The sequence below is a fragment of the Vigna unguiculata genome, chromosome 9 (assembly GCF_004118075.2).
Source record: "Vigna unguiculata cultivar IT97K-499-35 chromosome 9, ASM411807v1, whole genome shotgun sequence".
Lineage (NCBI taxonomy): Eukaryota > Viridiplantae > Streptophyta > Magnoliopsida > Fabales > Fabaceae > Vigna > Vigna unguiculata.
This window is the reverse complement of record NC_040287.1, coordinates 24,249,433-24,263,702: the sequence shown is the minus strand read 5'-3', so window position 1 is coordinate 24,263,702 and position 14,270 is coordinate 24,249,433. Positions and strand designations below refer to the sequence as shown.

Below are 14,270 nucleotides of genomic sequence, written 5' to 3'. Positions count from 1 at the left end.
AAATTTTTTTAGAAAAATTGTAATTTTTAAAATCTTTAACTTTTAATTTCTATTTTATTTCAATTTCTAGCAAAAAGTGCAACTTATTTCAATACTCAATTTTTCATACATTTTTTTATTTCCATTTTGGTATAATTGGAACATATGCCCACAATATTTATTGAAAGGTATAATTGAAAAATAATTTAACTAATTAAAATGTAAAATAATAAATTAGATAAAAATTAAGTGGGTTAAAATTGCAAAAGAAATATTAGAATTGCGAATAGAAGATGTGTAAATATTGAGACTAATGGTTTAAATTGAATATTGTGGTTACATATATAAAAATGATGAAGATAATAAATTGAAATGATAAAATTGGACAATATTTTGATCATGCAAACAGAAACGAAGTTGTTGAAGTATAGCATGTATGGTTGGTTTTTATAAATGAATATAATTTGAATAGAATGTTTGTGGACAAAAGTTTTACATGGAATAATGTGTTGGTTGATGTGGTGGTTCATAAGAATGAAATAGCTATGCTACGAAAGAGAAAACATTTGTGATATTATGTGTATGTATACCTATCATATACTTCTGCTTCTGTACAGTAATTAATTACGGGCATTGGTTGTGTCAGTCAGATAAGTTGACAATCTTATCAAGCTGATTTGTAACAAAAGGGTAACCATTAGCATCCAAATCAACGAGGACAGTGTCACCTGGCTTGCACTCTCCAAAAAGAAATGCCTCACTCAATGGATCTTCTATCAGTGATGTAATGGCCCTTCTCAGAGGCCTAGCACCATATGTTGGGTTATACCCTTGCTGGCAAACAAGGTTCTTCACTGCTTCAGAAACCTTAACATGGATTCCTAGGGACAACACCCTTTTCTTCATGTCTTCAAGAAGCAAATCCAATATCTTCAGTAACTGTCACAACATCCTTAAAGTTTCAAAACGTTTTCAAAAGTAGCAAAACTATTCATTATAAAACGGCCCTCTAGTTACACCAACAAAACATCATCTAAAATATGCACAATAAAAATCACAACCAAAACTTCACCAACCTGTGACTTCTCAAGGGATTGAAACACTACCACTTCATCTATCCTGTTGAGCAATTCTGGACGAAAATATGTCCTTAGTTCTTCAATTACCATCGATTTCAAGCCATTGTATGACGTTGTTTTATCATCAGGAACCAAGAAACCTATAGAGTTGTGTTGACCCTTAGCAATTGCACTAGACCCCACATTTGAAGTCATTACCACCAATGCATTTTTAAATGAAACTTTGCGACCCTGTTTGAACCAGTTTTACAAACATTAAACACCAACTTTAGGACACCAGCAACATGATAAACTTCACATTACATTGATGCAATAGAAATTCAAGGAAAAAAGTTCTGCATCAGAAATCCTGTTGACAATCCACATTCACAAACCTGAGAATCAGTAAGTTGACCATCTTCCAAAATTTGAAGAAGAATGTTGAATATATCTGGATGAGCTTTCTCTATTTCATCAAGCAATAACAGGGTAAAAGGTTTTCTTCTAATAGCTTCTGTTAGAACGCCACCCTCTCCATAACCAACATAACCTGGGGGAGATCCGATCAATTTGCTCACTGTGTGCCGCTCCATGTATTCACTCATGTCTAATCGTACCATGGCTGCCTCCTGAAACAATTTACATGAAAGGTTAATTATTAAAAGATGAACAGTAAGTGGTAATGGAATCACTTCAGATCATTAACACTAATTATTATTGTTTAACGTATATTTTGTGATTTCTTACCGATCCAAAGTAACATGCAGCCAAAGATTTTGCAAGTTCTGTTTTCCCAACCCCGGTAGGACCACAGAATAACATGGCAGCTATTGGTCTATCAGGATCCTTGAGGCCAACCCGGGATCTCTTCACAGCTCTGGAAATGGCAGCAACAGCCTCCTCTTGTCCAATCACACGCTTGCGAAGTTGATTATCAAGGTCTAACAGAAGAATTCTTTGATCAGCCGTCAGCTTCTGCACAGGAATTCCTGACCAGAGGGAAGCAACTGCAGCTATATCTTCTGGCCCAACTACTATTGGTCTAAAGACAAAACAATACGTGTTAGCCACTCAGAAATCAAATCCAGGCACACACAAAAGAATGCCCTCTGATTATGAAATCAAGTAACATACTCATCATCCGTGGTTGTAGAAGATAAATATGAATCCAGTATGAGTTCATTGTTTTCGTCAATGTTGGAAGCGCCATAGTATTTAAGCTTGCTCTCCTGAACCAGTGAGAAAGAAATGTCATCTTAAATTAAAACTGTAAGCAACTGATACAGGCAACAGCAAAATACTGGAAGCAATGTCGTTACCATTTCATGCATGGACTTGACTGCTCTGATTTCTTGCCAGTAATCAGCTGGCAACTTAGAAAGAATGCCAGTTTCTTGTTCCTTTCTCTTCCTAAAGGCTACAATACGAGCCCTGCTTCCTGCTTCATCTATGAGGTCAATAGCTTTATCAGGTAGATACCTACCAACTATGTATCTTGCTGACAAATCAACTGCAGCCTTTATAGCATCTTCTGTGTATCTGCATTTGTGATATGCCTCATATTTCTCTCGTATGCCCGTAAGGATCTTAATCGCATCATCCTATATATTGAATTATGTAGTCTAATAAGAAATCAAATTATGATTAGAATGGCACATAATGATGTAGACATAAAATATGGAGTACAACCTCACTCGGTTCATCAACCCAAACAGGTTGAAATCGTCGAGCCAACGCTGTATCTTTTTCAAAATAAAGTCTGTATTCATCTATGGTGGTTGAGGCAATACACTGCAAAGAAGATGAAGTTATTGCACTATGAATAGAAGACAAGCTATGGTGTGCGTATATCTTGTAATATAACTCTTGATTATGAAGAAAATAAGGATTATCTTGCAATGACAATCCCGCTTATCAACAGAAAATAGGTTATTCAATGCTCCCACTTATCAACCAAGAAAAAGCTCCAGCCCCATCCGCAGCACCAACATTGTCTTAACACTATTGAATATATTTATTTCTGGTAATTGCATAATTAGCTACCATAATTTTGACTAAAGGTGGCAGGAAAAGCCACAAGTTCCAGGGAGGGGGTTGAATTATGATCCTTGGAAAATTATATCAACTTCATGATTATAATCTTTCCGATGGTTCCCTCAAGTGCACAATAGCGATCAGAGAGGTTTCATAAATCACAAAATTTGAAAAAGAAAAAGCTTCGCTATCTCATGACTTTATGAACGAGTCGAATTGTAAATTCTTATCAACCAGCCTAGTCCATGCATTACACGCTCCCATCCCTATTACCTTCTAGTTCATTAAACTTGGTACAAATGTCTCCTACAAGATGTTCATATTATCCAATCCTTAGTGCATCTAAGATAAAAACTATCAGGACCCAGTCAGATGGAAATTAGAGAAACTGAGGGAGAGACTCAAGGATAATTAAACAAACAACTTTTTCCCTCATTTCAGTAACAGGTTGCTCTGTTAATAAAAAGAAATTATCTATACATATACCCTTTTGACTCCATAATTTACTGAAAAGCAAGATATTTAACAACTAACACTCTTATGATTCATATTTCTTGCAGCTCCAAGTGGACTTCATGGCCATTCATTCAAGAGAACATATGATATGATCCAAGGTAGTCTAACAACAAGTATGATAACTTCCCAAATTTTCATCAAGACATCTTTCTTACTAATCTCAACCTTGAAGTGCAGCTTCCAAACGTAAATTAATAACCTTATTCAGTAAAATAACTTTGAAAGGGTGGTGTCGGACACCTGTATGTAGATATGGAGTAAGTACTAAGTTACTAACCACATACTTTGATCTCCAACCTTAATCTTATACGTTACTCAAACAGAAAACGTGTTTATCTTGGGGCGTCATTCAGAATAGAATTAACTAATAATCACCTGAAATTGACCCCTTCCAAGTGCAGGTTTGAGTAAATTCGCCATGTCAAGGCCAGATCCCTTATTTCCTCTCCCAGCTGTTCCTGCCTGAACAAGTATATGAACTTCATCAATGAAGAGAATGACATCACCTGCATTTCGAGAATAATCAGTGAGAGCTAAAACAATCCTCTTGTAGCACATCAAGCATGTGTTCATGTTCATCTAACTCTTGTACATCCTTTTATATTACAGTATTCACCTGACTTTATTACTTCTTTTATCAACTTTGTAACACGTTCCTCTAGCTCTCCTCTTTCTTTTGCTCCAGCCATTAACATGGCTATATCCAAGGACATCACACGTTTTGTCTGCAGAACACAAAGCAAAAAGTAAAATCACATGCACAAAGCACCCCGAAATAGACAAAGGGCAGAGTAGAAAAAAGAAAAGCTTTAGAAACATCAATCACGTATCGATACACGATACACGTACCAATAAAAAGGGAGAAACATCTGCCTTTGCAATGCGAAGTGCCAGGCCCTCCGCAATAGCAGTTTTTCCAACCCCAGCTTCACCAAGAAGAATGGGATTGCTTTTTGTTTTCCTGCATAGTATTTGAATTATTCTCTGAACTTCAACTTCTCGGCCAACAACGGGATCAATTTGTCCTTCACTTGCACGGGCAGTGAGATCCACACAAAATTGTGATAGAGGACTCTCCTCTGACAACCAGAAAATGATGACAAAAAAGCTCTTCTCAGTCCTCATCCTTCAAACACAAAAGTACAAAACACCAGACTTATATATTTTCTTACCTCCTGTTGTGCCAGAGGCTCCACCATCAGAACCTTTTCTAGAAATCGATTTGTTAGGCATCCCCTTGGACAGCGTATTAGGTTCTCTACCGTCTTTAGCAATCTCCTTTTGCAATCTAGAGAATGCCACAGCTGCCAATTGGTGTCCATTTGTCCCCAATCTGAAATCATATTTGTATACTACCAACATCAATAGCAAAAAGAATTATAGCTACACGTACTCAATTCTGCACATAATAAAGTCGAACACATTTGTCTGCAATTTTCTACAACGTCAAATATAAAGAAACCACAAGGAGGACCATGGAAGGTTGTATATAGTTTTATGTTGTAAAAGATTATAGTTACACGCGTTTTAAAATTTAAACATAGATCTTGCATATATAGTACCATATAAAGACTTGTGATCATGAATGCAACCATAAATTAAAATCTCATGTCTACAATTACTGTCATGTCAATAGCGTTTATCAGCAATTTTTCACAATATCAAGAACTGAAAATCCAAGCATAACAAAAAGATCTCAGGACAATAAATCCATGGTATCGAATTATACCTGTAAAGGACCCTACTAACACTTCCATCGTCAACTTTAACTAAACCAACAGTAATGTGTTCCGGGGCAACGAATTTGTGTCCCAGCGACTTTGAATACTCAACCGCAGCCTCAAACACTCGCTTCGCGTTGACGGAAAAGGGAACCTGCGTGGCACTTGTTTTGTCATCATCACTAGCCCCACCACGAGCGGAAGTGTTCCGATGCCAGAGACCACGAACAACCTCATGCGCCTTCTCAACAGTGATACCAGACGAGAGAAAACCGTCGGAAGAGCGATCCTCCTCAGCCACGAGCCCCAGCAAGAGATGTTGCGTATAAACCAATTCGCTTCCAAGCGCTTTGGCTTCCCTCTGCGACAAGACTATGGCTTTTATCGCTCTCTCCGTGAAGCGCTCGAACACAGCGGAAACACGCAACGCTCTTCTTCTCTTCTTCGTCCTTCTGATCGGTGCCAGCGAGGTCAGCGTGAAGCCCTTTCTCTGGGAGACGAGAAAGGAGAGAGAAGTGAAGGGTTGTGGACGAGGGCGCGTGGATAAGACGTTAGTAGAAGGAGAGTGGGTGCAGGAGGCAGCGGAAAGCCATGTGGTTGAGGTGGAACAGGGTTCCAGAGGGAGGGAGCGAACGTGTGAGCAAGGTAAGGTTCCGAACCAGGACGAGGAAACTTGCATGGTTTAGGATTGGGTTTGGCCGTCAAAAAATGAAGTGAGTGAGTTCCGATGTGGTTACGTGTGAATGAATGGTAACAGTGAGGCGAAGATCACGGGGGGTTCGTGGAAGACTAAGAAAAAGGAACCTTTTTAATGTTATTTTAGTCTTACGTTTTGTTTTCGGTTGGAGAAGAAGGAAAGAAGAACGGGGAAGGAAGGTATGGAGTGAGAATGGCGGACACGTCACCGAGAGAGAGAGAGAGAGAGAGAGAAAGAAAGAGCAAAAGCCAACTTTTCTTTCTTTCTCGGTTGGGAAAAGGCTAATGCTTTCATCCATCCACAAAGCAACATCAAAAGGTCAGCGTACCTGGACTTCCCGCAACCACTTCTCTTGTAGCCGCCAACTAGGTTGTTTTTTCTTACAATTTACAAATACTAATCATTCAAAACAATTATGGTTAAATTCAAAAATATCTTGGATCCTTCTGAAATCAACCAAGTTCCCTTCTTGTGTTACCATTAATGTAAGTTCACTTCTCTCTGATTAACATTGGCTTTCTTCTTTTTTCCAAATAGTGGGATACGCGATCAAATTTTGCTTTGTTTTCTGTTTCTGTAACATCATGGTCAAAATAATGAGGGGTTGCATTGGAATCACAGGTTCAGACTTTAGAGGGTGACTTTTCCACGTTTTAAGAAGTTCCCAGAATCTACGTTTGAACATTTTGAAATCACCAAAAACGTTCCGAGATTGTTAGGATCCAAAAACAGAGATGCTCTGGCCTAAGTAACAGGGACGTTTTCCAACAACCAATAACATACGTGTCCCTGACCTGAACACAAGTTCTGTGTACCATGCTAAAAAAAAAAAAGGTTCCTTTTCACATATTTGCTTGCCCCTTTTCAGGTATATTAAAAAGACTGATAAATAAAAGATTGTTCGACATTGTTATTCATGAACTAATCAACGTGACTTTCTTTTAGACTGTAGCTGCAACAAACACTGAAAAGTTTCTTGTGGTTGTATATATATAATAGCTAGTGTTACTTGAATTGAAAAAAAAAAACTGTATGTATAAAAATGAGTTGAGTTATATGTTGGTATATGTAGGTCCCCTTGCTAACAGCTTTGGTGAGTTGCTCCAATGATGAGCAAAGAACCAATTTTGATGAGAAACATGTTGTGGTTCCTTCTATATAAATTGATAGCAAAAAACATGACAGTGACAGACAAATTTTATGTCATTTTAGAGGACCAATTTGATGAAATTATAAGTGAAGAACTGATGTGATGCCACATATATCTTTGGAGGACCACAATGGATATGTACACTTTCTAATAGGTCTAACATCGGTTAAAAACTTTGGCACAAGGGAAAGAATGGAAAATTAATAATAGAAAACCTAATCATCCAACGCATGAGTAAAGGGAGAGAAAATATCATAAAAGTACATTCAAAGTGATGATTATAATCACAATTTATGATGATTTTTTAGTTTTTTTTTTTGGTTATATTCACTTGAATTAGATTCAACATAACATAATTATCGTAGAATTGGAACCCAAGTGAGTATCAAATCGTGTGGTTAAGGTCCATCATTTTGGATCACTATGTCCTCAATTATATTTCAGATAATACAAAAAGAAATTAGCAGAAGCGGTATAAGATATAAAATGACATTAAATTATTAATGTTGAATTGAATAATAGTAATAATGTGAAATTTTCTTTTGGTAGAAAATCAAACTTACCGGAGGAGGTCAAGGAAAGGGGTTTCTCCCAGAACTACAAGCCTTCTCTTGTATCCCCAATAATTATCTTTTTGACCATAACTAATTTTTATCTGTCAGGTTGGGTGAAAGCAATGTAAATGAAATTTATTGCGACCATCAGTGTTTTCTTTTTATATATGCAGAACTGCACCCCCAAATATTTTCACACGTTCCGTTTCTTCTTTCTGTTCTTCCACAATTTTTTGTGTTTTCTGAAATCTGGTCCCTCTTGTTTTGTGGTCTCTGCCTGTCTGTGCTTCAAGCTTGCAGTGGTCCCTGTCTCTGATTCAAGCTCCCAACAGTTGTCCTTGTTTTATTATTTTTTTTTCTTTTATTTTTTTGAAACGGATGTTGAAATCCGCTTCAGAAATTTGGGAAACGAATGTCTACATCCGTTTCGTTATTTTTTTTTGTTTTTTTGTGAAACGGATGTCGAAATCCGCTTCAGGAATTTGTAAAACGAATGTCGACATTTGTTTCATTTTTTTCTGTTTTTCTGTGAAATAGATGTCGAAATCCGCTTCAAGAATTTGTGAAACGGATGTTGACATCTGTGGTGCCACAAAATAAAAAAATAATATGAAACGGATGTCGACATCCATTGTTCAATTTCCAGAACCGGATGTCGACATCCATTTTGGCCAGTTTCATCGACATCCGTGGACAATACCAATGGGAAGCTACTCATACACATTTAAACATGGATTCATTGCACAGTTCACACATAACAAACAAAACACTCATGCGCGTGATTAACTGAAAATATCAATGATTAAGGTGAAGAATAACTGGTGCTTCGATGGTTGGAGGCAAGCTTCTAGAGTTAGAGATGACAAATAAACCCGTCTTCGTGGGTATTGCCCGAATCCATCCCCGTTTTGATGGAAAATTCCCGCATTGACTGGGTATGGGTATGGGGAATCCCCGATTTTTTCAATTGGGTATGGGGATGAGGATGAATATATCCCCGCCATAATATTCGTCCCCGCCATATCTCTATCCTCATTTAAATTATTAAAATATTCACAATTAATTAAGTAACCCTATATATATATATATATATATATATATATATATATATATATATATATTTCTTGTTATGAAATAAAGTGAATAATAGATAATAGAGAAGAAACAATAGAGAATAGAGAATAGGAAGCCACTCGTTTGTGTATTATTATTGATAGGAAGAGTCTTATTTATAGATACAATATGTAATCTATAAAGGAAACAAATCAACTTAGTTAATACAAATATTTACCATAAAGAGTAATGAATCATACGAGTAAATATATCAAATCAATGGACAATCATTAATTCATAACACTCCCCCTTGAGTGTCCATTGATAAAGAATGTGCCTCGTTAAAACCTTACTAGGAAAAACCCTTTGGGATAAAAAAACCTAGTGAAGGAAAAAGAGTACAACATTCTGTATTCTTTAATACAATATTGTTCATCACATATTCTATTTCTCCCCCTCATGTAAACTTACATCATTAAGGTGAGTCCGAATTTGTGAGTCATTTGCTCAAAAGTTTTTCTTGGCAAAAACTTTACAAATAGACTTGTCATATTTTCAGATGAACGAATTTTTGGATATCTATATCATCCTTTCAATTGAACAATACACTATTGTCTTCATATATGGTTGTTGATTCCATCTTTCTCGGGGATAGTCACAAGTTTCTTGCACATGTTGAATTATAAACCTTAACCAAACATATTCACAACTTTCCTCGTAATTTGTATGATTAGACGATGTTGCTACTATGATTTGTTTCATATACCTTCATGAAACTATTGTGCTACCACATGTGAACAAACATCTTGTTTGTGATCAACCATTGTGACATTGTAAGAATATGTAAAATAACATGCATATCCATAACCCATTGGTCTGAATCTGAATCATTTGGATGGAATAAGCTCATATTCGTAGTACCCTTAAAGTAACGAAGTATATGTTTTACTCCAAACCATTTTCTTCTTGTAGTTGAAGAACTATATCTTGCTTAACAAATTCATAGCAAATGCAATATTAGATCGAGTATAATTCGCAAGATACATTAGTGTTTCTATGACACTAAGATATGGTGCTTCTAGACCAAGAAGATCTTCATCATTTTCTTGAGGTCTAAGAAGAGTCTTTATCAACATCTAACGACCTCACAACTATTGGAGTGCATAATGGACATGACTTGTCCATTTAGAACATTTTAAGCACCTTAATCATATAAGCCTCTTGATGTATAAAAATACTTTTATTTAAATACTTAATTTCTAATTTCAAACAAGACTTTGCCCTTCAAAGATCATTCATCTCAAATTCTTTCAATTGCCTTGTGAGCTTATTAGTAGTTTCAACGATGTTTATGTCATCTACATAAACAATAATTATGAAAAATTGATTTTCTAATATTTTCATATAAATACAAGGACAAAAAGGATCATTTCCATATCCTTATTTTAATAAGAACTCAATAAGATGGTTATACCACACACATCCTTGCTTTAATCAATAAAAGAGCATGTTCAATTTTATTGAATAACCCTCTTTAGAATTTGTCTTGTTGGACAAATAAAATCCTTCAGGGATTTTCATATAAATATGATTCTCAAAAGAATCGTACGAATAGGTTGTAACATTATCCATTAGATGTAAATGCAAACCTTGTTGTGCAACTAGGATAATCGAATATTGCAATGTTGTTGCATCCAATACTAGTGAACATGCTTTTTCACTAATCAATACAAGGTTTTGTGAATAACCTTGAACAACCAATTATGCTTTGTATCTAACAATTTCATCATTTTTAATTTGATTTTTGCGCAAAAATCCATATGTACCCAACGGGTTTCGCAACTTCAGGTGTGCGAACTATATGTCCAAAAACCTTTCGTTTAGCAAACAAATATAATTATGCTTCTTTGCATATTTTCATTTTGGCCAATCTTTTCTTCGCCAACAATCTTCAATGATCATTACTTATTGATCCTCATTGTCATTCATAGCATTCATCGCTATGTTATAAGTAAAAGTTTCGTCAATGTTAACTTCATTTTGGTTCCATATTATATGATTCATGACATAATTTATTGAGATCTCATCATTTTCAACCATTTCAGGTACCTGAGGTTCTTCTGGAACCGAACCATTAATTATGTCAAATGAATCTTTTGGGATTTCAACCTTTTCGATTAGGTTATTTTGCATATTAGCCCCCTTTCTCATTCAAGAGTTTTTATCTTTGGAACCAATAGGTCTATCACGCTTCAAACGTGTTCACATGAGTTTTTCAACCCTTTTTTTTTCGCATCATAATAAATGATCATGTCAAACAAGACAATCATTTTGATTTGTAAACTTCTAGTTTACCATGACATGCATTTAAATTGTACTAATAAACTTGTAGTACAAACTATAAGAGAATGTTGATAATTTCTCCAATACACTTTCTTTTTCAACTCAATCATAGAGATATAATGATATTTCATATCTTTTTCATTGTTTGTCTCAATATAATATCCATTTAGACAAATATCATTGAAACTTAATAAGTTTCTATTCAACTTCTTGGTAGAAGTATAGTAGCTCTTTTAGAGTTTTCAAATATATTTGTAATACTATAAATAATACTAACATCGATGTCTCACATTATCAAACAAGAGAAAAATTTATTACTCTTGAGAATTATATAAGTTGTTGCACAATCAATAAGACACATATCTTTTAGTACTAGTGCAAAACATTCATTTTTCATATAAACGTAAACATCAATATGAGATTTTTTTTTTCAACACTCTCATAATCAATTAGGTGATCAATGCTTTCATTTGCTTTAGCAAAGAAAATAACAATATCAAGATGAGTAGCATCCATATGGCCATAATCAGAATCATCATCTTCATAAGCAAACTGTGTTTCTATGTTCTTCTCATTATTTGTAAGATGCTTTGGTGTACAATAAGTACAACTCAAATGGCCTTTACCACCGTAATGATAATATATACTTTCATCTTTTTGTCAATATTTTCACATTTTCCTTTTCCTTTTTTTTCACATTATTGTGCCACTTCTGGTGACAAAATGTGTCTTTGAAATTTTCTTTATAACCATGTCCAAAATCAAGATCATGAAAATATAAATCAAATGTTGTTGCATTCACTTCTGGGAATGAAGCAGAACCAATTTGGACAGGTTTCATGATTTTCTTGAGGTCAAAAGCTCATTGCTTTGTTCAGCCATACAAAGGCATGAAATAAATTCATAATATTGATTGCTGCATTCACTTCTGGGAATGAAGCAGAACCAATTTGGACAGGTTTCATGATTTTCTTGAGGTCAAAAGCTCATTGCTTTGTTCAGCCATACAAAGGCATGAAATAAATTCATAATATTGATTGCTGCATTCACTTCTGGGAATGGAGCGTATTAGGCGGATCTCATGATTTTTCATCAAAAGCTTTATTGCTTTGTCCAGCCAGCCATACATAGGCATGAAATAAATTCACAATATTTGTGAAATCTCTTTTCACAATATTTTTGTCATGTTGCTTAGATGCTTTATTTCTTTATTTGATGGTATCCCAATATCCATTGCATCTAAATATATTTCAACATTTAAAATCCAATATAAGGAATTCTTCCTTGTAATATCAAGGGTCACAAATCCAAATTTTGCAACATTTCGTGTGTTTAGAACTAGCACATAAAATAATTATATTAATAATAATAATAATCACCGTCAAAATAAAAATAAAAATAATAAGACAAAGATGAAAATTGATAAAGTTAAATAATTTTTATCACAAGAGGACGAATATAAGGTAAAATTATAATTTGAGAAAGGATTAGAAAGAGCCTGGATTGAGACAAGCATAACACTGTCGTTATAGAGAAAAAGCTTCCACTAGTCCTCAATTGGTTGGAGCATCGTGCTGATAACGTGTTATGAAATAAAGTGAATAATAGATAATAGAGAAGAAACAATAGAGAATAGAGAATAGGAAGCCACTCGTTTGTGTATTATTATTGATAGGAAGAGTCTTATTTATAGATACAATATGTAATCTATAAAGGAAACAAATCAACTTAGTTAATACAAATATTTACCATAAAGAGTAATGAATCATACGAGTAAATATATCAAATCAATGGACAATCATTAATTCATAACATTTCTATCTTTTTTTTCTAAATATTTTATTTGTCATGAAACTCATTCGCATTTCCAATATATTTTTTTATCTTATCATAACCTTTATGTAATTATGTTAAAATGATGTATGTCAATTAAAAAATTTTATGTCTAACATTTGAATATTTCTATTATTTTTTAATATTTTTATTTATTGTATATTTTCCTTTCACCTGAGAATGTTTAATACTCTCAATTTAAGTATTTAATAGCATAAACATTTCATTTACTAGGTAATATAAAAAAAAAATCTTTACCTATTATTATTAATTTTTGTTTCAATTGAAGAACTCTTTTATTTCGCTAAAAAAAATTTGTTATTTCTCAACCATTGAGTATATATGTTGATTGTTGAAAAGTTTTGTTAGATCTCTAAGATGTTTTTCGTCTTATCATACCCTTAATTATACATTTGTTTTTCTTTGTGCAATTCCTTCCAATAGTCTCCAAATTGTTTATAAGACACACATTTGTTAATTTTTTAATATTTTTATTTTTGTTTATTTTCATCATATAGAATACTATTTCGATAAATTTTATCTAATTATTTTTTATTTTCTAACTCATTACAATCATACTTTAATATTTTCAATATAATTGTATAAATAATTTTTATTTATTACAATATAAAAATTTAATGTAATTGCCATGAATATTTTTTATCACCATCCAACATATATTGGAGTTTAAAAGATACACGATCTATGATAAAATTTTATTATGTTTACTATTTGTTCTTTGCGTCATTTTTTTTATCAACCATTGAGTATATATGTTGATATTTGAAAAGTTTTCTTAGATCTCTAAGATATTTTTCATCTTATCATACTTTTAATTATATATTTGTTTTTCTTTGTGTGATTCCTTCCAATAGTCTCCAAATTGTTTATAAGACATACATTTGTTAATTTTTTCATATTTTTATTTTTTGTTTACTTTCATCATGTAGAATACTATTTCGATAAATTTTATCTAATTATTTTTTATTTTCTAACTCATTACAATCATACTTTAATTTTTTCACTATAATTGTATAAATAATTTTTATTTACTACAATATAAAAATTTAATGTAATTGCCATGAATATTTTTTACCACCATCCAACATATATTGTGATTCAAAAGATACAAGATCTATATTAAAATTTTATTATATTTATTATTTGTTCTTTGCGTCATTTTAATCAAGTGATGTATTATAACTTTTATTAGTGTATAAAAAATAGATTCATTATAATTTTAAAAAAATTGAAGTAAACAAACATTTAAAATATTTTTTTCCTTTTATATGTTTTTAAAAATATTTTTTCCTTTTATATATTTTTTAAAAT

The 14,270-nt window shown here is 33.4% G+C and overlaps 1 protein-coding gene across 1 annotated transcript; it reads right to left on the bottom strand.

The window, feature by feature from the left end:
- Positions 1-399: 399 nt before the first annotated feature.
- Positions 400-6,267, bottom strand: LOC114163111 (chaperone protein ClpD, chloroplastic). Its single transcript, XM_028047200.1, has 12 exons — positions 5,317-6,267; positions 4,760-4,920; positions 4,437-4,666; positions 4,204-4,312; positions 3,963-4,093; positions 2,727-2,828; positions 2,357-2,638; positions 2,172-2,266; positions 1,785-2,079; positions 1,433-1,666; positions 1,056-1,289; positions 400-918 (listed from the first exon to the last, which is right to left on the bottom strand). The coding sequence occupies exons 1-12, from the start codon at positions 5,985-5,987 to the stop codon at positions 622-624; spliced, it is 2,841 nt and encodes a 946-aa protein (XP_027903001.1). The 5' UTR covers positions 5,988-6,267; the 3' UTR covers positions 400-621.
- Between the last annotated feature and the right edge of the window lie 8,003 nt (positions 6,268-14,270).